Here is a 21,913-nt window from a genome sequence, read left to right as displayed (position 1 = left end):
ACAAATTATCGACACTTATTATGGATCGGAGGGAGTAAATGAGGCATTGAGTCCGACAGACCTGAAGCAGGCGCCAATAGCGTTGGTGTCACTGTGCGGGGCGACAGGGGCCTGGTCCCGTTCTTGGCAGCAAGAAGGAGCCAAAATCCACGAGGTACGCTTGCCTCGATTCACCAACCGGAAGTCTATCAAGCTTCCCGGGCCCTGATTAGCGAAGAGATAGTTGAATTGTTTGGACTTTTGAGTTCATTTTGATTTTGTCGAAATCATATGGTCTTTGCTTCATGCGAGGTTCATCTTTTTTTTTCTCATGAACTGTTTATCTTGCTCCAGCAGGTGATTGGTGGCCGTAACCCTAACTCATCAACGTAATTTGTGCAAAAAATGGCATGGTGTGGAGATGTCAGCATCCCTGACCTGTCGGACCCACCTGACAGCAACACTAACAGGAGGGAAGACACGGCTCGCCCGGTGCGTGCTCGCAAGGAGAATCGCAAGTACCTGGAGCCCTCGTGGATTCGCTAGCTGGAGTCTCCAACTGCATCGTCTACTTATTGAGAAGAGCCGTCCTGGAAGAGGCATCCAGAGGATCAGGCTTGGCGGCGGCGGAACTTAGAACTGTAGCTATCTCCTAAGAGTTCATCTCGATTTGCAATTCCTCTGTAATCCAGCACAATTTCTCTGTAATCGCTACTCTATAATCACCATAGTGCAGAGGAAATTGGGTACCTAACATCTGGTATCAGAGACCTCCTTCCACCCTCCCGTTGGCGCCGCTTCCAATTATCGAGACTCGTCGCGTTTGTCAGATCCGCGACCAAATCGAGCAGATGGATCCGTCCTTCAAGGAGTTGTTCGAGCGTCTCACAACAGGCTTTGACGAGATGCGGCACGACATGCGGGAAACCACAACTGTGGTTCGCGCCCAATCGGCGAAGATGGATGAGTTCGCGGCGTGGCGCCCGGAGACGGAGGCGCGCGTCAGCAACCTCAGCGAGGCGGTCGCGTCGCTGGGGCGCGGCCGTCTTGGTGAGGAGGTGGCGGCTCCCCTTGTCCCGCCACACCCAAGGTACGCAGCCAACGACGATCTCATCGTCGGCGACACTGGCATGCTCAGGGCTCCTCACGGGTCTGCGGACCACGGCGACCCAGGGACTTCACGGGAGCGGGCACCGGGGGGCTTTGTGATCCCGGCGCCCCTCCCGGCCAATGGTCAGTTCCCCTTTCAATCTCCTGTGTCTGTACCTTCTCCCTTTGCCCATGCGAGTCAGTTGCTCGCCGGAATTGGTCAGGCCCATCCGGCTATTGGATTTCCTCAGTTCGATGGGGAGAATCCAACCTTGTGGAAAACCTTGTGTGAGCAATATTTTCAGATGTTTGCTATTCACTCCACCTATTGGGTTCCAATGGCTTCTCTGAATCTTTCGGGAGCCGCTGCCGTGTGGCTTCAGTCAGTTCAGAAGAAGCTTGCTAGTTTCACATGGGAGTCCTTCACCGCCGTGTTGTTTACGCGGTTTGGTCGTGATAAACACCAGCTTCTCATCCGACAGTTCTACACAATCCATCAATCATCTTCTGTTTCTGAGTACATTGAGCGATTTGAGACAATTACTAATCATCTCACTTCTTATTATTTCTTAACTCGTTTTGTCGAGGGATTGTGATTGGACATTCATGCGGTGGTCTTGGTGCAGCGACCGCCAGATTTGGACACGGCATGTTCCCTGGCATTGCTCCAGGAGGAGGTGGCGAGCATGTATCCAGACATGTTTCGTGCACCCCCGTGGCGTCTTCCGGCACCGCCGCGGCGGGGGGTTCCACTGCCTTTACCCCCGCCTCCTGCTCGACTACAGTTGACCGCTCCACCACCTGCAGCGGCACCTGATCGTCGCGCGCCTGATCCACCTCAACAGGATTTAGCCAAGCTTAAGGCTCTTCGCGAGTACTGGCGTGCCAAGGGCCTGTGCTTCAAATGCGGGGAGCGTTGGGGACATGATCACGTTTGTCCTAACACGGTTCAGCTTCATGTTGTTGAAGAGCTCTTGGAATTGTTCGCGCTGGAAACAATTTTTGAGCCCACTGTTGAATATGTGACTGACACTTCGGAAGAAACGGTGTTTGCAATTTCTCGTCAGGCGCTTGATGGCAGTTCCTCGCCTAAGGCGGTCCAGCTCCATGCGTGGCTTCAGGGTGCAGAGGTGCTCATATTGATTGATTCCGGCAGCACCACATCCTTTGTGAATCAGTCCTTGGCCCCCAAACTCCACGGCATTTGTCAGCTTGACCGCTCGTGCCGTGTGCATGTGGCAGATGGAGGTGAATTGCGTTGTGTGTCTTTTTTACCAGCCCGTTCTTGGTTTTCTCAAGGGCATGAGTTTGTGACTAATTTCAAGGTTTTGCAGCTTGGGGTTTATGATGCGATATTGGGGATGGATTGGCTGGAGCATCACAACCCACAAATCGATTGGGTAGGTAAATCTATGGTCATTCCATCTGAAAAGGGGCATATTCATCTGCAGGGGAATTCTACTTCAACCTTGTCAGAGAACTTGCTTAGTGCTCTGCAGTTTACAAGCATGTGTCGCACCGGAGCAGTTTCTCATGTGGTCCAGTTGTATATGGTGTCTGATACTAAAGAACCATCTGCTGCTATTCCTTCAGTGGTGCAACATGTGCTGGACCAATTTGAAGATGTCTTTGCAGAACCGCAGGGCTTGCCGCCGCGGCGAGCATGTGATCATCGTATTCCTCTCATTCCGGGTGCGTGTCCTGTCAACATCCGTCCTTACCGTCATAAGCCTGAGCTGAAGACAGAGATTAACAAGCAAGTGAATGAGCTTTTGGCCTCCGGGGTGATTTAGCGCAGCACAAGCCCATTTTCTTCACCTACTCTGCTAGTTAAGAAGAAGGATGGCTCGTGGCGTCTTTGTACTGATTATCGCCACTTGAATTCGATGACCACCATAGCCAAGTTCCCGGTACCTGTGATTGAGGAGCTTTTGGATGAGCTTGCTGGAGCGCAGTGGTTCTCCAAGTTGGACCTCCGTGCCGGCTACCATCAAATTAGAATGGCGGCAGGGGAGAAATTTAAGACTGCTTTCCAGACGGATGCTGGCCATTTTGAGTATCGCGTCATGCCGTTTGGTCTGGCGGGGGCTCCAGCCACATTTCTGGGCGTGATGAATGCTACGTTGCAGCCTTTGCTTCGTCAGTGTGTTCTTGTTTTCTTCGACGACATCTTAGTCTACAGTCGCTCTTTGTTAGACCATGTGCATCATCTGGGCCAGGTGCTTGAGCTCTTACGGCGTGATCAGTGGCAGGTCAAGCGATCTAAGTGCGCTTTTGGGTAGCAGTCTTTATCTTATTTGGGACACGTGATCAGTTCAGAGGGGGTGTCAACTGCGCTGTCCAAAATTCAGACAGTTCAGGCTTGGCCATCTCCTTCGGATGCCAAGGAAGTGCGACGTTTCTTGGGCTTGGCTGGGTTCTACCGCCGGTTCGTCCGTCACTTCAGCATCATCGCGCGCCCTCTGTTTAATCTGTTGAAAAAAGGAACACCATTTGTGTGGATTGATGTCACCGAGCAAGCATTTCAGGTACTCAAACACCAGCTTATCTCTGCCCCCGTTCTTGCATTGCCGGATTTTTCTAAGCCATTCGTGGTAGAGACAGATGCATGTGACACCAGGGTAGGTGCCGTGCTGCAACAGGAGGGGCACCCTATTGCTTATATGAGCAAGGCTCTCAGCGCAAGGTACCGTGGCCTCTCAACTTACGAGAAAGAATACCTTGTTATTATCATCGCTGTGGAGCAGTGGCGTCCATATTTGATGCATGCTGAGTTCATTATCAAGACGGATCAGCGTAGCTTGGTACATTTGGAGGAGCGCCTGACAACTCCTTGGCAATAGAAGGCGTTCACAAAGTTGTTGGGTTTACGCTTTTGGATCTGCTATAAGAAAGGCATTGAGAATGGTGCTGCGGATGCTCTCTCTCGCTCGGTACATTCTGATCAGCTAGCAGCTCTTTCTATTTGCCAACCATCTTGGCTGGAGGATGTGTTGGCCAGTTATAACTCCAATCCGCAGGCGCAGTGTTTGCTGGAGCAGTTAGCTATTTGTACTGATCCTAAGGGTCGTTTTTCCTTGGAACAAGGCTTATTGCGCTTTCATGGACGCATCTGGCTTGGTGGTGGCACTAGCATTCAACAGAAAATTATTTCAGCTTTTCACGATAGCCCTATGGGCGGCCACTCCGGGTTCCCTGCGACTTATAGTCGAATCCGCCGCCTCTTTGCTTGGCCAAAAATGAAGCACCACATCCAGCAGTATGTGGCATGTTGCCAAACCTGTCAGCAGGCCAAGCCGGAGCGTGTCGCTTATCCCGGCTTGCTAATGCCTCTGCCTGTCCCCAAAGAATCATGGGACGTCATATCGATGGACTTCATCGATGGCTTGCCACAATCGGGGTCTGTGAACTGTATTTTGGTCATTGTCGATAAATTGACCAAGTTCGCCCACTTCTTGCCGCTAGCTCATCCATATACGGCTTCCAAAGTGGCGTTGTTGTATATGAATCAAGTTCGAGATCCCGTGTTCACGAGTCATTTTTGGCAGGAATTGTTCAGGTATGCTGGCACTAATTTGAATATGACCTCTGCTTATCACCCGCAGTCTAACGGCCAAACCGAGCGCGTCAATCGGTGCCTCGAGACGTACCTCCGTTGCTTCATCAGTGCATGCCCCAAGCGCTGGAGCTTTTGGTTGCCGCTAGCCCAATTCTGGTACAATTCCACCTCGCACTCTGCAATTGGCATGTCGCCCTTCCGTGCGATGTATGGACATGAGCCACGCCACTGGGGCATCACCACTACCAATTCCATTTCAGTTCTAGCATTGCAATCATGGATGGATGAACGCGTCGTGGTTCAGCAACTCTTACATCAGCACTTGCACCGCACACGGCAACAGATGAAATTTCATGCTGACAAGAAGCGTTCATTTCGCTCATTGGAGGTTGGTGATTAGGTGTTTCTAAAATTGCAGCCATATGTGCAATCTTCCGTGGCCTCTCGAGCGAGTCATAAACTCTCGTTTCGATACTATGGTCCCTATCCTGTTCTGGCTCGTGTCAATGAAGTGGCTTACAAATTGGATTTGCCAGCATCATCGCAAGTGCATCCAATTTTTCATGTTTCCCTCTTGCGCAAGGCTGTTCTCCAGGTACTGTTGTTTCTGCTGAACTTCCAGTTCATTCAAACATTCATGCGGTTCCTGTGGCAGTGATGAAGCGGCGTTGGCGTCAGTTACGCCGCACCATGGTGGAGCAAGTGCTGATTCAGTGGTCTGGTGATCCTACCTTGCCGCCGACCTGGGAAGATCGTGTGGCTCTGCAAGCCAGGTTCCCTGCGGCTGAGGGTTGGGGGCAAGCCTCGTCTGAAGGAGGAGGGGATGTCAGCATCCCTGACCTATTGGACCCACCTGACAGCAACACCAACAGGAGGGAAGACACGGCTCGCCCGGTGCGTGCTCGCAAGGAGAATCGCAAGTACCTGGGGCCCTCGTGGATTCGCTAGCTGGAATCTCCAACTGCATCGTCTACTTATTGAGAAGAGCCGTCCTGGAAGAGGCATCCAGAGGATCAGGCTTGGCGGCGGCGGAACTTAGAACTGTTATCTCCTGAGAGTTCATCTCGATTTGCAATTCCTCTGTAATCCAGCACAATTTCTCTGTAATCGCTACTCTATAATCACCATAGTGCAGAGGGAATTGGGTATCTAACAAGAGACCGCATGATCTGCATTTTCTCCTTTCCCGGTGACGATCTGGAGGGTGACAGATGCCACCATCGGCAACCTCATCCTCCTAGGCAGGTTTGTTGTGTCCACACAGCTTCCACTCTTCTCCCATGGTGCGATTATCTCTTTCTCATGTTGATGCGTGATGCCAACAGCAGCGCTGGCGCAGGTGGAGGCCTTGACTAGGGAAGCATGGGCAGCGATGACGACCTTGGCAATTGTCTCCAAAATTGGCGCTGCTACGGTCGGGACTGCATGGAGCCTTTGACCATACCGTGCAGATTGGTAGCTCGTACGTAGTTCATCGGCAAATTAATGTTGGTTAGCAATATGTCCATTTGATATGTCTTTCTATTTCTGCGATTGGCATTAATTTAGATACTTTAGTTGTGCACACGTGTACTGTTTTAATTAACATCCTCATAATTATGCTTGGAGCATTGCAACAAATTACATACCTTTTTATTGCTTTCTTTTGAGGTCTGTCACTAACTTGATGTTACTACATACCAGAGCAAAGCTGAAGATATGATTTGGAGTGCATTGGATATAATCTTTTGTATTTTCTAGAGGAAGGTAGGATCATTTGTGTGAACAAACTTCCCATACATCATTTTCTCCTTCCTGTTGTGGCAGAGTAACAAAAGATAACTGCAATTATATCCATGTTCACTGTTCAAAACAGTGTGTTGCTGACACGTTTTGGTTTATGTAGCAATGTAGGCATACGTATATATGTTCCCTCTATTAGCATCGTTAACAATAAGTGAGCTAGGTGTGCTTTTGATTTTTGACACATCCTTATATTTGTTTTTTTACGATCTGTGTGTCAGTGTGTGAGAAAGGGTAAGCATGTTATGAACATCCAGATAAGTAATACATGATGGATAGAAATTAAATAACTATTGATGGTTAAAGATATGTGTGGTACTTTTTGTTAGTTCATTGTAGCACCTTATCGTGGAAATCGTCATGACTTCTAATTCAATACACCCCCTCCTCTTATGAAAAACACAAGGACGGTTCAGATCACTCCGTACCCCTTCATTAAAAAGGACACGATGGGCACTAAACAATATTTCCTTTTCTCATTTTAGTCTGGCTCCGAACAAAACTCAGTGTTTTTGATTTTGCTGGAGGTTTCACCGCTGGATCATCACCAAATTTCACGAGGTAATAGTAGAAATAATTCCTCACAATCCCACCAAAGGGATCGTTGAAACATTTCTTGAGCCAGCGGTAAATAGGTGAACAAGTTGGATGTTCGTGCTGTCGAGAAATCCAAACACCGCTCGGGATTTTCAAAGTTTTCCGGAGATTCAACCGGTGGATCACAATAAATATTCATATTTTAATAGTAGAAACAATTCCGAAAAATCCCACCAAAGGGATCGGCGAAACCTTTCTTGATCCAGCGGAAAATATGCGAACAAGTTGGATGTTCGTTCTGTCCCATACGGTCACGAGGAATCCAAACAATACTTGGTGTTTTGAAGTTTTCCGGCGATTTCACCGTTGGATCGCGATGCAATTTTACATTGTGATAGTAGACAAAATTGCGCACAATCCCACCAAAGGGATCGTCGAAACAATGCTTGAATTAGCGAGAAACCTGCAAACAATTCGGACACTCGCGCTGTCACGCACGACCACGAGAAATCTGAACAACACTAGGTATTTTGAAATTTGCCGGAAATTTCACCGTTGGATCGCGATGAAATTTCACAGCGTCGAATTAGACACAATTACGCACAATCTCACCGGAGGGATCTACGAAACAATTCTTGAAGCGATAGATACATTGTGAGAGAGAAAGATGGCAGGAGGAAGAAAATAGTAGCAGACAAAAAAACCAGAGGAAAAAGAAGAAAAATCGTAAAAGGACCGCCGTACCCTTCCGAGTTTGGAGAGGGGGTTGTATTGAATTAGACATCTTTTGTCGTACTTCTTTTAAACCCTGCCAAGGAAGGCTGAACAAAACACATAGATCAATGCCAGCTGGCCTATTGATCAGAAAGGTAACACAAGAAATATATAAACTTTTGTATGCTTTGCTACTTAATACAGAAACTGCCAGCAACACATCATTCTCAATAATGAACAGATCTCTTTTATTAATTTCCACAGGACTTCTGATTCAATACACCCCCCTCTCCTCCAACGAAAACACAAGGACGGTCCAGATCACTCCGTATCCCTTCATAAAAAGGGCATGATGGACATTAATCAATATTTTCTTCTCTTCTTTTCACCTGGCTCCGAACAACACTAGTTGTTTTTTATTTTGCCGGAGATTGCACCGTTGGATCAGTTGGATCGTGACGAAATTTCACGAGCTTGTAGTAGACACAATTCCGCACAATCTCACCGAAGAGATCAGAGAAATACTTCTTGAGCCAGTAGGAAACATGTGAACAAGTCGGACTTTTGTGCTGTCCCGCACGGCTGTGAGAAATCCAAACAGCACTTGGTGTTTTGCAATTTTACGGAGATTCCACCGTTGGATCGCGACGAAATTTCACACTGTAATAGTACACAAAATTCCACACATTCTCGGCGAAGGGATCGGCGAAATCTTTCTTGACACAGCTTGGAACATGCTAACAATTTGGACGTTTGTGCTGTCTCGCAGGGTCGCGAGAAATTCAAACAACACTGTGTGTTTTCATGTTTTCTGCAGATTCCACCGTTGGATCGTGACGAAATTTTACACTGTGGTAGTAGACACAATTCCGCACAATCTCACCGAAGGGATCGTCAAAATAATGATTGTATCAACGGGAAACATGCGAACAAGTCAGACATTTGCGTTGTGACGCACGGCCGCGAGGAATCCGAACAACAGTTGGTGTTTTGGAGTTGGCTGGAGATTTTACCGTCGGATCGAGATGAAATTTAACACCGTCATAGTAGACATAATTTCGCACAATCTCACCGATGAAATTGTCGAAATAATACTTTAGGCTGCAGATATTTTTCTAGGGAAAAGAAAAGGATTAAGCAAAAGGAGATCAAAAGGAAGTAGAAGAAAAAACGTGAAAAGACCATTCTACCCTTCTGCGTTTGGGAGGGGGGTTGTATTAAATTAGGCCTCTTTCCACAATAAGGTGCTACAATGAACTAACAAAAAGTACCACACATATCTTTAACCATCAATAGTTATTTAATTTCTATCCATCATGTATTACTTATCTGGATGTTCATAACATGCTTACCCTTTCTCACACACTGACACACAGATCGGAAAAAAACAAATATAAGGATGTGTCACAAGCTTTCAGTTTAAGCTCACATATTTCAAATTTGCGAAATGTCGTTACCCCTTCTTATGCCATTGCGTGAGAGTGCTCATGGGTTTTCTTGCTACAGGTCTTATGGAGTCCGTTTCTTATTTCCACTATTGCCATTTGTTGACATTTTGATCAACGACCAAATTACGGTTTTCTGCGACGTATCTTTAGAGATCTCTAACCATGAACGTATAGCATCAGAAGGACTATTCTGACATCCCCATTATGTATTTTATGATATATGCTTTGTAACTTGTTCAATTGTTGGCCGACTGCAGGTTACCAGTTCAATCATGGCTTCGACTGGACATTGTTGAAGTGCAAGCAGAGCCAGAAGGTGAAGGCTCAACAGTGAGTCAAGCAAGTACTTAATTGAATGGCACTACATGGCACAATCCAGTGATGTTTCACTTTTATCTATTATATTTGAGTGCCTTGCTAATTTTGCTCTCTTTTGGAGCAACATAGTTATTTTCTGACTGTTTAATTTGTCATATTATTTATTATTTATGTTATATGTAGAAATTAGTTGACATTTGTTTTACATGACGATTGTTTTGCCACGCTTCACCTACTGAGAACTGCGTAATATTAACATGAGTGCCATGCCTACTTTATGGTTAGTAGCAATATCATAGCTGTCTTCAATCTTTTTTAACATGCATTCAATGTGGTGACCGTGAAAAGTTGTCTATGCATTGATATCAGTATCTACATGCATTACATGGTCTTTACCACGAATACTAAGGACAAAACTCATACAATTGTCATGGTATCTGTTGCTCATTCTTTTGTTTCTATCATGTAAATCTTCTCTACCATGCACTAAAACAAATTGATGTAAACATTTGATCCAATGTTTCACTTTCCCACCTATACAAAAGAAGTTCACAGCTATACATAGCTACTCCAAAAACTAAGCTTCTTGACAGTTTCTGTGTTATTCTATTCATTGCTCTTTTGTTTATGCATATGACAGAAGATTTCTTACAAGTTCTGAACTTCTATTAACAAACATTGCATGTTGGCATGAGTTTGCTTCAAAAAATTCCTGAATATTTCCGAGTCAATATATAACCAGCCTTGTTTTATCTTTCAGGATTAACTAGAGAAAAAAGATGAATCATGCCAGAGTTTCTATGAACCCATGATTAAATGATTCATTGGTTATCTCGGAAAGCAAATTACCTGTTGAGGCAGGATACTATTCGTTGATGTAACATATATACAACCTGCAGGAAACCAAATATTGTTTTCTACATGAAATAGCTGGTCTTCCATATCATGCTTTAGACTGAATTAATACTTCGAAGAACATATTTTAGCATTGATAAGTTCCCATATAATATTTTTTTTGCAAAGAGCTACTTTCATTGCGCCTGAATTGTATAACCCATTCCAAAACCAAGCTTCTTAGTCAGAGTAGAAATCATGGTAATTCCTTGCATGATCCAGCTCATTCTTTGAATTCATCAATACATAATGGTATCCTTGATTTATTTGTTTCATACTGAATCTCTGGGCTCTTTCTCATTCTTATATACGGCAGCGCATGCTTCTGGAAGATGGCAGAGGAGCTCAGCGAGCTTCTAATGAACTCTCCTGGCGAGGGTTAGGCGCTAGCTAGATCTCTACTACATGGCTTGCTTTCAGACGATGCTCAATGCTCCTGTCCCTGATGACCATAGGGCGTCCTACCTGCATGAGGCAGTCTCTGTTTTCAGTGACATACTTTGCGGGGATTAATGTTAGATGATTCACAAACATTATTTGTGTTCATGAGGTTACTGTGGACTCAAGCTGGTTAAGAAGAACGCATGCCTCTTTCTTACTCATTGTTATCTTATAGTTGAAAAAACAAAATGTGTTTCAGCACATATTGAGTCTTGTATAAATTATGATTTGTTCCTAAATCACGGTCCGAATTGTCCTATCCTAAAAGGGGCAAGACCCATGCGCAGTTGGTCAAAGGTTGCTGTATTCGTTAGTTCACAATATCTTTGCATCATAAAGCCAGCGCATGACCTTGGCTTTATTTCCCTGATCGTGTGGTACAGACTTTTCAATGCATGCATCCTACCGGAACGCATCAGATGTATTTTGATTACATGATGATTAGGCCCTGCAACGGTGTAATTTAACATTGCCAAGTACACCCGGTACTTTAGATACGCTCAGGTTCGCGTCAGGTCGTCAGGAGGCGCGCCCCAACCCCTAGTCTCTATGGTACAACAGCACATGCGAGTTTTAAACGTGTTCCGAAGGCCTCTGCTCCCTTGTGGTGCCACAATACTCTCTAGCCAGCGGCGCCACTTCTTCCTGGCTGTGCGATGTGGTATTACACATTTATTTATTTATTTATTTTATTTTATTGAGAATATTATTTATTTATTTATTTATTTATTTATTACGGATGAGGTTTCAACACTTGCCAGGATCTTGCATGGGCCGAATATACAAGACCCAGATTTATAGCCCAGGCAAACGAGCAACTGACAATCGAACACGATGCCGGAGCACAACATAAACACAGATGAAAAGAACTTCCTGTTGTTTACCCACTCTACAGCCAGACCACCACCTGGGTCTGGTTTTACCAGGCGTCTTTTCGCCGGGAGGAAATTTAGCCATACGCTTGCTTCACGACGGAAGCAGGTGACACAAGCAGGCTTTGACAAGCGACAACTGTAAATCTCAGATGTATCAGAAACGGAGCATTTTATGCATGCTGTAGAAAAAAATGTGCTTCCCAATCTACCTCAACCACCAAAAGACACCTCAATCGCATATATATTTACACATGAAAATGAAATTTTTTTCCCCATGAACAGTACACATTTTTAAAAGAACAACAATTATCATACCTATCTCTATATTCTTTCCAAAATGTAAGGAAAATACCTATCTACTTGCTCCTAGACCCTAGTAGGTACATGAGAACAAACAAACATGACGGTATACTACTTCCTAAAGGGCTCCGGGAGCATAGGCAACCAATGCTGGAACTTGTAAGCACTATCTGCCCCTTAGGTGGAATGGGTGAAACCTAGGATGATATGATATGGTACCACATGGTAAATGTCGTCAGGCCCCTCAAAAAGAGAAGAAGAAAAAAAAGGATGGTATGGGATAGCAAATAGCCTGAAGTGCTCGACCATCCATCTCTCCTCGCCTCCAAATCTGCTACTTGATCCATCCAGTGACTACTTGGGAAAGAGAGTTGGGTCTTCTAAGCAGCCACCATGTAAGACACAGCACCAGAGCGATCTCAAAACCAAAAGGTGTCGCCGTCGTTAACCCACTCAACGAACTGCTTGGGTAAGTTCTGAGCCTGGACCTCAGCAACCTCGTTTTCCTGAAAAGTTTTGGAGTAGGTGGTAGATTTAATTAAATGGCACAGATACAATGTTTATGAATGCAAATCTTAGAGAACAACGAAAGTGTCTAGACCACAATTGCAAGTTCACACACTGTTACTTCCCAAGAATAATTTCAAACAAATTAGAAAACACCAGAAGACAGAAAAGGAGATGTAAATCCGAATGTGGAGATTATCTGCTCACCATGGTCTCAGGATTTATGTCACCAATCACATTCTCACTTGAAAGGTGAACATCTGGCGTGCTAATTGCAATTGACCTGTTGAAGCACAGTTTACCAAGACATAGTGAGAAAAGAATATTGTTTGTGTCGATGTCTTCAAAGCTGTACCAATGAGTAGTCTGGGAGCTTTTAGATGAACAAACTCACACACTAACAGAAATCTTTCCAATGTACTTCTCAGTAGATATGATTTCACCAAACGGTACAAGGATGATTATGTGATTGCTAGAGCAAAAGAACTTCAAGCTAATAAGGAACTAAGCACAGTTAATAGTTAAATGAACTAATGATCATCCTTCAATTTCATTTTCTTTCTTCCTTTATGTTTTCCCTAGCCTGAGAAGGGAAGTGCATACAGCATAATTCATTTTATTATGAGGAAATTAGTAGGTTGAAGGGCGCGATATTGAGCATACATGGGAATTACAAAACTAAAGCAGGACAACACAAAAATGACCTTTCATCACTTGAATTGCCTGAAGTCGAAAGCCATTCAACATCCAAGAAGTTCGAATCACCCGAATCATTGCAATAATCTGGTTGACTGCTTGGGGCGTGATGTATATGTGAGACTGTGGGGGTATACCTACAAGAGATGTCAGAGAAGAATGAAGCTGTTGAGTATAAAGAAATGGCAAATCTCCACTTGTTGAAACACCATAGTTTTACCTTGTCTGCTAGTCAACTCTCCTACTATCAACAAAAAAGAAAACTGAATGCATGAAGCCTGAATGAACAGAAACTGACCTTGTGTTTGACACCTCACTTTCAAAGGTTGATGAAATCTCATTTTCGTACAGCAAATCAGACTCCGAATTTGGAAATTGTAACTCATTATTGACATCAGGTTGTGCTGCATTCAACAATTCATTATGGCAACCACTACATCCAGATATGGATGATTTGCTTACAGAAAGAATGCTTCCATCTGAATTCACTCTTTTTATTGCATCATCACTGTGACATAAAAAACTTGGTCAATGACAAGAAGTCTTGCTGATTCAGAAAATTTATTTTTCATTCAGACTAAAACTTGATCGCCCTTCAAATGTAACAACTGGGAAAGGGAAAATAATCCTAAGCGACCTGGTCTCTCCTCCAGGCTGAAAGACCATGTTCATCTTGTGACACGTGGGAAATCAACTGCATTATAAACATGATTATTATTTTTCTTTTCTCACTGCTAATGCTTTGAGATTAGTTTTAAAGGCTAATCTATCCACATGGCCTATCATGCAGAGGGTCTCTCGAGAGACTGGGTCTCTTAAGATTATTTTCCCTGGGAAAGCTACATGAAGTAAATGGGCTAAAAGGTCCTCTTTGTGCTCAATAAGCATGTTCCATGTAATAAAAACGCTGGCACAAATCCAAAAATATCCCAGAAATTCCTTTTATGAAAAACCATATGTATCTGCATGACCGCACAAGAGCATAATATGCAACCTATCACAGATTTTTGGCAACTGCCCTACACCAGTACCAGGACTGTAACATGATACTGTAAATGCCCCGGTGTGTTGTTCTACAATAGCAAAACATTGCCAGGACATTTTAATTGTTTAGTCGATATAGGGATGTGCTTTATGTAATGCACCATATAGCAGCAACAACATAGCAGGAATAACACACTATCCACACATTCTCAAATTTTCCATGGCAAAAAGGAACATTAAAATTATGTTTGTCTGACTGATGACTCTGCATGTGTTATGATAGAATCATGTTCATGTAGGCACTGTTCGTCACACATAAATTTTCATTTATACACTACTTTGGATTGCATACATGTAAAGCAGTAAAGCACTGTACTTATTGTTTATTACTCCCTCCGTCCCATAATTCTTGTCGTTGTTTTAGTTCAAATTAACAAGAATTACGGGACGGAGGGAGTACATCATAGGGCAAGGTAGATAAGGCAGTAAAGAAATAGGTGACTCGTGTTTACCTTGTGTCCTCATAAAAAGGTTCATTGTTATGTTCCTCGGAAGATGATTCTAGCTCCCAGAGTGCACGACTTCCCTCCTTTGGTTGGAAGTATCCCAAAAATCTGAAATATACAAATAGCACAAACTCAATATGTGTCTATGTGTAAGTGAAACTTGCATAGTGAACATGTAAAACATACAAGTTTATTGCTGCCTGTTTGTTCGCATCTATACAGGCATTGCTGTACTGCCGTTGCAGTGTCCTGAAGAACTCCTGTGTGCGTATAAAGAGCTTCAAGTGGCCTCTCTTCGCAGAAAATATCTTCAGGAAAGACCATAACAAAGAAAAATTATAGCAGTGGTGAGCAGCTGAGCGCATAAAACTAAGCATGAAACATTATGAAAGATAGAGGAAATCAAAGATGAGTTGACAAACAGCAGAACAAATACATTCTCCACTCACAAATTCATACTAAATGAAAAATTTCTGTTGTTTTAGCCTGATAACAGAATTGCTAGATTATTATGGAGATCTCAATAAACAGAATGTTGCAATCCTAGTATTGTGTGCAAGTTTTTTCCCTTCGCATATAGAGTATGTTCAGACAATGATCAAACTAATCTTCGTTAAGGTTCAGAGGCCAGTGATACACTTAGAAACCATAGGACAAACATCCAAGTCCATTCGTCATTTTGTTACAGTTCAAATAAGTACAAGCTTCATACTTCTCCTAGGAGTGCTATTATGTGGAACTGTTTGTGTTCATCGCATCTTGGGATACACTATATGATGCAATCCACCAATGTACATTAACAATACATAGTTTATTATTCCCAATTAAAATTAAGTTTTGTACAGAATTTATGCATGGCCAATTCTTGTATGTGCTTAAATCAGTTAATACTGGGGAAAAGTGTCTTCATATGCTCAAATGCTGCTTAAGCTATTGAAAGAAAAGTGTTCCTAAAAGTTGAAAATTGAAACTAAATGATGCAGCCCTTTCCTACCATTACAATAAAAGAACCACAAAATTCTTTCTTAATATTGAATTTGCGGTTTTGCACATTTCCTGTCATCTGATCTTAAATGAACAACTCAATTGAATATTTCTAATTCAATCCACATTCTCTAAATTAAAGGAATTGTAAATAGCTGATCTCATTGCTTGAAAATTGAAATACTTGGTTGCTTTCAGATAAATAGTGGGTTGCTGTCAAATACCTTGTTATGAGCAGCTGAACCGCAATACTGTACAGCAAGCGTGTCACCCATCCTCTCATAAAAGTGCATCAAATGTTGAGCCACAGGAGCACCTAAATTAAGCTCTGGGGATTCTATATAACCAAGTGCATGCAGCTGATGGCCAAGAGAAGCTAAACCATAGGCATACTGTGCAACATTTGTACGATCCAAGCAGTCTATACAATTTGTCCGTAAGACACCTTTTTGGAATATTGGTGGTTTTAGTTTGGGCGATTCACTGGTTTCAGCTTTGTCTTCTGCGGTTCCATTGCCCGAGGAATCAGAACTGCCTGAGATATCGTCTTGGGATATGTCGCTGTTGCTGTTTTCATCACAAAAATATGGATCTTGGCCATTCCTACAAAGAACACACAAAAAAGGAGATTAAATACATTAAGAAGAGACGTGACCATTCTTTAAATATAAGAACATATAAATCAAAGTATCGAACTATAATGACTTACAAGATGGCAGGCCAATGAGGAGGACCCTCAGACCCTGATGGTGGTACAACTTGACAATAGAAGAACTCTGTCAGACTCAGAGCCCGAAAAGCCACTTTCAGAAGAACATCGAGCACATTTGTAGGTTTTCTGAAACAGAAATACTTCAATAATGCATGCTAGAGGATACTAAAGATGTTAACAAAATAGACATATAACTATTAATACCCTTGAGAGTTTTTATGAAGATCCCAATGCAGGAACCGTAAATGGTTCTCTTCTGGAAATTTTTGGTTTAAGATCCTTATTGCCTTATCAAATTCACGACGAAGTATAGACTCTCGCCTTTCGCGTGTCTTACAACAGAAAGTCATAGAACAAGACAAGTTAGCCCCCAGTGTCGCCATATTCAGAGATGCTGCTACTCCAGAATAGGATGGTAGAGCTCACCTTAATCAAGTTTAGGATAATGATAGGGTTGCCATATCTTCCCCTAAGATTTTCAAAATGAAGCTTGGTAGCTTCATAATTCTTGTCCTTCTGGTGCACTGAAAAATGGGAAATGTTTATTTGCGCAGAAAATAATAATAATGAGTACAGTATAGAGAAGTTTAGGATCTTACAGATGATATCAGGTTTAATATTCAACTTTGATCTATCCTGTGACCAGAATAGCGGGATCGAACCCCTGTTCTGCACAACAGAACTTACTTCTGTAGGCCTGTGCACAGCTTCATACACAATTTGCTCAGTCTCGACATCATTTGCTACTCTGCCCTTCGCATTCACTCCTCTCTTCAAATATCTGTTCCGCATCCATTAAATTACTTCAATCCAAACATCATGTTAAACTAACAAGGGAAAATATTTAACAAAAATGGTTCGCGTCTGCAAACCTGGTTCCAGCATAATGCCTTGACCGCCTAGCAATGAGCGTAAACATAATGTCCTTCCCAGATATTGCAAATTTCTCCTAATAATGGCATAAAAAAATTAACGGTTAGACTAAAATCTAAGGTCAGTACTTCACAACTGTGCTAGATAATTATACCAAAGTGAGGAATAGATTGAATCAAGATTGTTAATGTAGAGACAAAATTAAGAACAACGTGATTTCTGTTAAAGAGGACAACAAAGAATGAACAAAGTGGGAGGTTTGAACTGATTGATTGGCTCTAACAAGCACCTCTGTTGTCACCTACCTAGCCTCCTGAAGCATATTGGTAAAACAGGAAGTTCTAAAATTCAGCCACAGGTGATTTTCTATAGTGCCCCCATTTTAGAATAATAGAAATTTATGTTAAGCGACTATATACATCTGTGGACTAATAGAAATTTAAAGCTTTCTTTGGCACATACCTGCTTAAAAAAACCATAGACTAATGCAACCGTCCACAAAGTGCTTCTGAGACAATTGCGTATCTGTCGCGTAAGAAACTCATTCCACACAAAGGTTGACTCATATAAGGTCCACCCTTCTTGTGGGTCACTTAAATTCTTTTGAAGACTTCTCATGATAGGGTATGAGTAACTGAAAAAGAAGTCCTTCCTAAGATCAAGTGTATTCAAAACCTTCTTGTATCTGTGTAATTGGAGAAAGAGTCAGCTTGTTACTAAGAAATGCAATCATTGTGAATGGAAGATTTGGAAAAGATTGTAAAATTTAATTGTTTTGTTCCTGAAAACAAATCAACATTGTATTTTAAGGGCTGTTGCCTGTTGGCCTCAAGAAAGTACAGAAAGAACAAGACGGCTTAGAAACTTATGGGTGACATGGATTTATTATGTAGTGTGTTTGAAGAGGCATAAGATGCCACAAACCGATAAGATTTTTATAATAACAGTACAATACTATAATGCTGGAAATTGGAAAATAACTTTTGCCACTGGTAATATAGTGCCACAGGGTTTACGAGGGGTTAGCAGCAAATGGTAGTGCTCATGTATGTACAACTCCCTCCGTTCCACAAAGGTTGGCACGGGGCATGCCAACCTTTATGGAACGGAGGGAGTATCATTGACAATAATTTTCCTCTGTCAATCTAACGATTTCAGCATAATGAAGAAAAGAATTGTAGCGTTGGTACTAGACAGGATGCACAAACCTGTTCTCATCCTTCGAATTTAGAAAACTGGATCGAGTCTTAGAATTTGCTAGCTCGACCATTGAAGTCTTAGTCACCTGGTACACTGGATGATCAAATATCTCCCCGATTTTTTTTTGTTCGGTAATAATTAACATGTAAAATGGCCCGAGGAACTTAATGAAACCTGTGAAGAAATATCATTATGAATGTATATTCATACAAGTTCATTTTGTTCTTCGTTTGCAAATAAAAAAGAGAGTTATACTTACCAAGTATGCCATAAAATTTGGTAACAAATTTTAACCCACCAGTTGGCCTGTGGTCTTCATCAAGACCATTTAACAGTTCAAGATATCCACTTTGTGTATACACAGTAGAACACTCCTCTATGCCAAGCTCAGATGTCTCGGATCTATCAATCTTGAGTAATCTCCAAAGCGTCTTGTCAGCATTAGTTCCGAGAATGTACAACCTCTGCAAAGTAAAGAAAATCATACATACTCAGACCAATTCGGATGGGAAGAACAATTAATGAACCAATAAATTAATCAATTCCTACAGTGTGTTAAATATTCGAGCACTGGGCTGCAAACAAGTGAACCACAAACTGACCCTATTTCTTAATGACCCCAAAAAACAGCAAAGGATGTTCACCTCCAAATCACAGCATTCCACCAACAAAACACCGTGATAGACAAGACAACTCACACTTTCTGAGATGACAAAAACAAAGAAGCACCTCGAGTCCTCGACGGTCAGAAGTTTTAAGATGCTTCCTCCAAACCATGGCAGTAACATCAAGCACACCGACACCAACAGTTAGAAAATCATCTCGAGTCCGTAGCAAGGCTTTCTACTTTTGGTCTCCCAAGTCCCAAGTAAACGACAAAAATACAAGCCCACGATATGTGCTGTATGGAGTGTGTCTTCGCTTGACCATTGGCTTCGAAAACCGACATTTTCTAATAATCTTGTGGCATGACGCATGAAACAGAAAGTCTTTAGGTCTAGATGTTATCGATGAATACAAGCAGCAGGTTTCGTGATAGTTTGTCGGTTCTCGCTTGTCTCCGTTCCCACACACCTTCTGCTTTGTAGAGATGGTTATTTCCGTTATGGAAGTAACCGAAAGCGGATTAGCCCAGTTCGCAAAAAAACAAGGAATACATTCAAAACCTAGAGGATCTCCCAATTCACCTCTTACAACCATTACAGATATTCTTCGGAAAACTATTTCCAAATCCTGCGCCCAGACCAGACAAGAGAACTTGAGCACCATAGTTAAAACTGCAGCAGTAGCCAGTACCCAGATACCATAGCCTGTCATCAAAACCAGGACACGAATTGACCTAGAAAAATGCATGGCAATTCCAGTAAGATCCGAGAAGGCGGAATTACTGAAGCAGGCAACCCAAGGACCTACGCTGACCGCACAAATCTCTCGCGTCTCCCAAATCACGAACGATCCGGGGATGGCCGGGTCGTTCCCCTAACCACGCAACGGCAGCTAATAACAACAGCAAGGCACGACGTGAACAAGCAGCACACTGGGAGAAGGAAGCGGGAGGCCTCACCGACTCGCTCTCATGGAGCTCGAAGCTCTGCAGGCAGGCCACCTCGGCCTCCTGCGCCGCCGCCGCCGCCGCCGCAGCCATGGACGCCCGACCGGATCAACAGTTTCAGACCCCGCCCTCCCTTGAGCCACGGGATCACCGCCCCGCCTCCTCCCGCCGGAACCCTAAGTCCCCCGCCGGCAGCTTGAGGTAGAGCATTCCCCGGGGAACACCCCCGCGAATCAGAGCAGCTCCGACGAACACCGAACGCCCCGCGCCTCGCGGGCGAGGGGACGGAGCCTGCTCGAATCGCGAACCGGGAAGCTTCTGGAGCAGGACGGGAGATTCGGCGCACAGGCGCTGCTGGGACGGGGAGAAATTGTGACAATCGTGAGTTGGCGGAGGAGGATGAGAAGAGAAGAAGAAGGAGAAGGCGTGGTGGCAATTGGCAAATACAGGGTGTTGTTTGTTACGGGAAATTGTCCGTCTCTGTTTCTCGGTTGACAAGGTAACAAGAGATTTCTGAGAGGGAATATGCGTAATGTAGCCTGCAAAAATGGGAAAGGAAACAAAAGAAATCTATATGCATACTTTTTTTCAACCAAAAAATATCTATATCTGTAAAACTGGAAGCAATTTCAAATGGAGATTTGCATTTAAACAATTTGTCTCGTCATGTGTCGCTGACATTTAGGGTCTGGAGTTACCTGTCAGTGAGCAAATTATCGGAGTGCGATGCATAATGAGGTATATGATCAAATCTCTCTGATTTCAAAAGAGATTTTGTAGATTTTATTTCGCCCTCTAACAGCTACCGCCATTAAATTCAGAAGAACTGTTTGGAAGGTTTTAAATCGTGGTTTTCGCGTCATCGCGCTAACAGGCCAACAAAGCTATTTTTCGTCGCATTCCGATATAAGCATGGAAGAAAATACTCACGTGCTACGTATGTCATAAGGCAAGTTTTGGTCGTATCTGGCATTTTATTTTGCATTTTAATAACTTGCCCCATCACGTTTCACCAACGAGTGGGATCTAGAGCCACGTGTCAGTACGGCAAATATAAAAATTATCAACGTGCGAGTAAAGTGGGGCGTAATATCGAATCCACTAGATCTCAAAAGAGAGATTTTCTAGATTTTATTTCAACGCGACAGCTGCCGTCATCAGACTCGCGGAAGCGCTTTTCAGAAGGTTTTAAATCGCAGATTTCGCACATCGCAATGACGACGGGCCAACACAACTACTCTTTTTTGTCGCGTTTCGGTACAAGTCCTAAGGCAAGTTTTGAATAGAAAAAAAATATTAATACATTCCTGCTATACCTAAAATGTGATTTTATTCGCAACAATCATACCTCTTTTTTAAGGGGGCAAGAAACATACCTGATCATTGAGAACGAGAGATATTTGAATATTCAAAATCTCATCAGTTTCCCAAAAATGAATTTAAGGATGTAATTTCAAGAGTAAAACTATGTTGAAAAGCAATGCTTGATCTTTCTATTCCTTTTTGTACAGTAAAATATACATGTTAAAACTACACAAGATTTTCGTTTACTCTTACATTTACGTACTATATTAACATGTTTCTAGAATTATGTGAGAACTACCTACGCCATCTTAGAACGGCCGAGTCAAGCCCGGGGGGTGGGCAGCTGGAGAAGGCCGAGCAGCCGTTGACCAGCAGACGTGGCGCGATCCCATTGGGCTTCCTCGGCGTTGGGGCGCCCGCAATGATTGTGCCTCGCGATTCGAGCCTTTTACCGTCTGCGGCTCGCCGCCCTGGAGCCCAATCTGTGCCCGCCCTACACGACGTACGATACGCTACGCCCATGTTGCATCGTGTGGTTCATATTAATCCTTCTTCTTTTCATCTCTCCTGGAAACTCCCTGCTCGTCATAACGCGTCCTGTGGATCGAGCATTGGCGCCTGTGGAAACGGTCTGAGTTCGTTTAGTTAGGAGCACGAT

The 21,913-nt window shown here is 43.3% G+C and overlaps 2 protein-coding genes across 2 annotated transcripts; one reads left to right on the top strand and one right to left on the bottom strand.

Annotated features, from left to right (window-relative positions):
• Positions 1-471: 471 nt before the first annotated feature.
• Positions 472-6,615, top strand: LOC106866556. The gene is made up of 2 exons (XM_024462095.1): positions 472-1,212; positions 6,311-6,615. The coding sequence occupies exons 1-2, from the start codon at positions 831-833 to the stop codon at positions 6,319-6,321; spliced, it is 393 nt and encodes a 130-aa protein (XP_024317863.1). The 5' UTR covers positions 472-830; the 3' UTR covers positions 6,322-6,615.
• Positions 6,616-11,820: 5,205 nt separating this feature from the next.
• LOC100823065 (phosphoinositide phosphatase SAC2) lies at positions 11,821-20,423 on the bottom strand. Its single transcript, XM_003570654.4, has 16 exons — positions 19,963-20,423; positions 18,658-18,862; positions 18,407-18,572; positions 17,661-17,883; positions 17,198-17,274; positions 16,925-17,106; positions 16,752-16,849; positions 16,530-16,657; positions 16,323-16,451; positions 15,838-16,216; positions 14,816-14,937; positions 14,636-14,737; positions 13,438-13,647; positions 13,148-13,276; positions 12,651-12,726; positions 11,821-12,442 (listed from the first exon to the last, which is right to left on the bottom strand). The coding sequence occupies exons 1-16, from the start codon at positions 20,041-20,043 to the stop codon at positions 12,356-12,358; spliced, it is 2,394 nt and encodes a 797-aa protein (XP_003570702.1). The 5' UTR covers positions 20,044-20,423; the 3' UTR covers positions 11,821-12,355.
• Between the last annotated feature and the right edge of the window lie 1,490 nt (positions 20,424-21,913).

The sequence above is a fragment of the Brachypodium distachyon genome, chromosome 3 (assembly GCF_000005505.3).
Source record: "Brachypodium distachyon strain Bd21 chromosome 3, Brachypodium_distachyon_v3.0, whole genome shotgun sequence".
Taxonomy (NCBI): Eukaryota; Viridiplantae; Streptophyta; class Magnoliopsida; order Poales; family Poaceae; genus Brachypodium; species Brachypodium distachyon.
The sequence above is the reverse complement of the archived record's forward strand: the minus strand, read 5'-3'. Positions and strand labels throughout refer to the sequence as shown.

What these genes read in the sequence shown, in the direction of transcription:
- LOC106866556 (XM_024462095.1), top strand. Translation starts at nt 831, where the DNA reads ATGGATCCGTCCTTCAAGGAGTTGTTCGAGCGTCTCACAACAGGCTTT.
- LOC100823065 (XM_003570654.4), bottom strand. Translation starts at nt 20,043, where the DNA reads ATGGCTGCGGCGGCGGCGGCGGCGGCGCAGGAGGCCGAGGTGGCCTGC. An exon ending in CCTCATTGGCCTGCCATCTT is followed by an intron (nt 16,217 to 16,322) that starts GTAAGTCATTAT and finishes TGTTCTTTGTAG; the next exon opens with GAATGGCCAAGATCCATATT. An exon ending in GGCAATTCAAGTGATGAAAG is followed by an intron (nt 12,727 to 13,147) that starts GTCATTTTTGTG and finishes GTGCTTCAACAG; the next exon opens with GTCAATTGCAATTAGCACGC.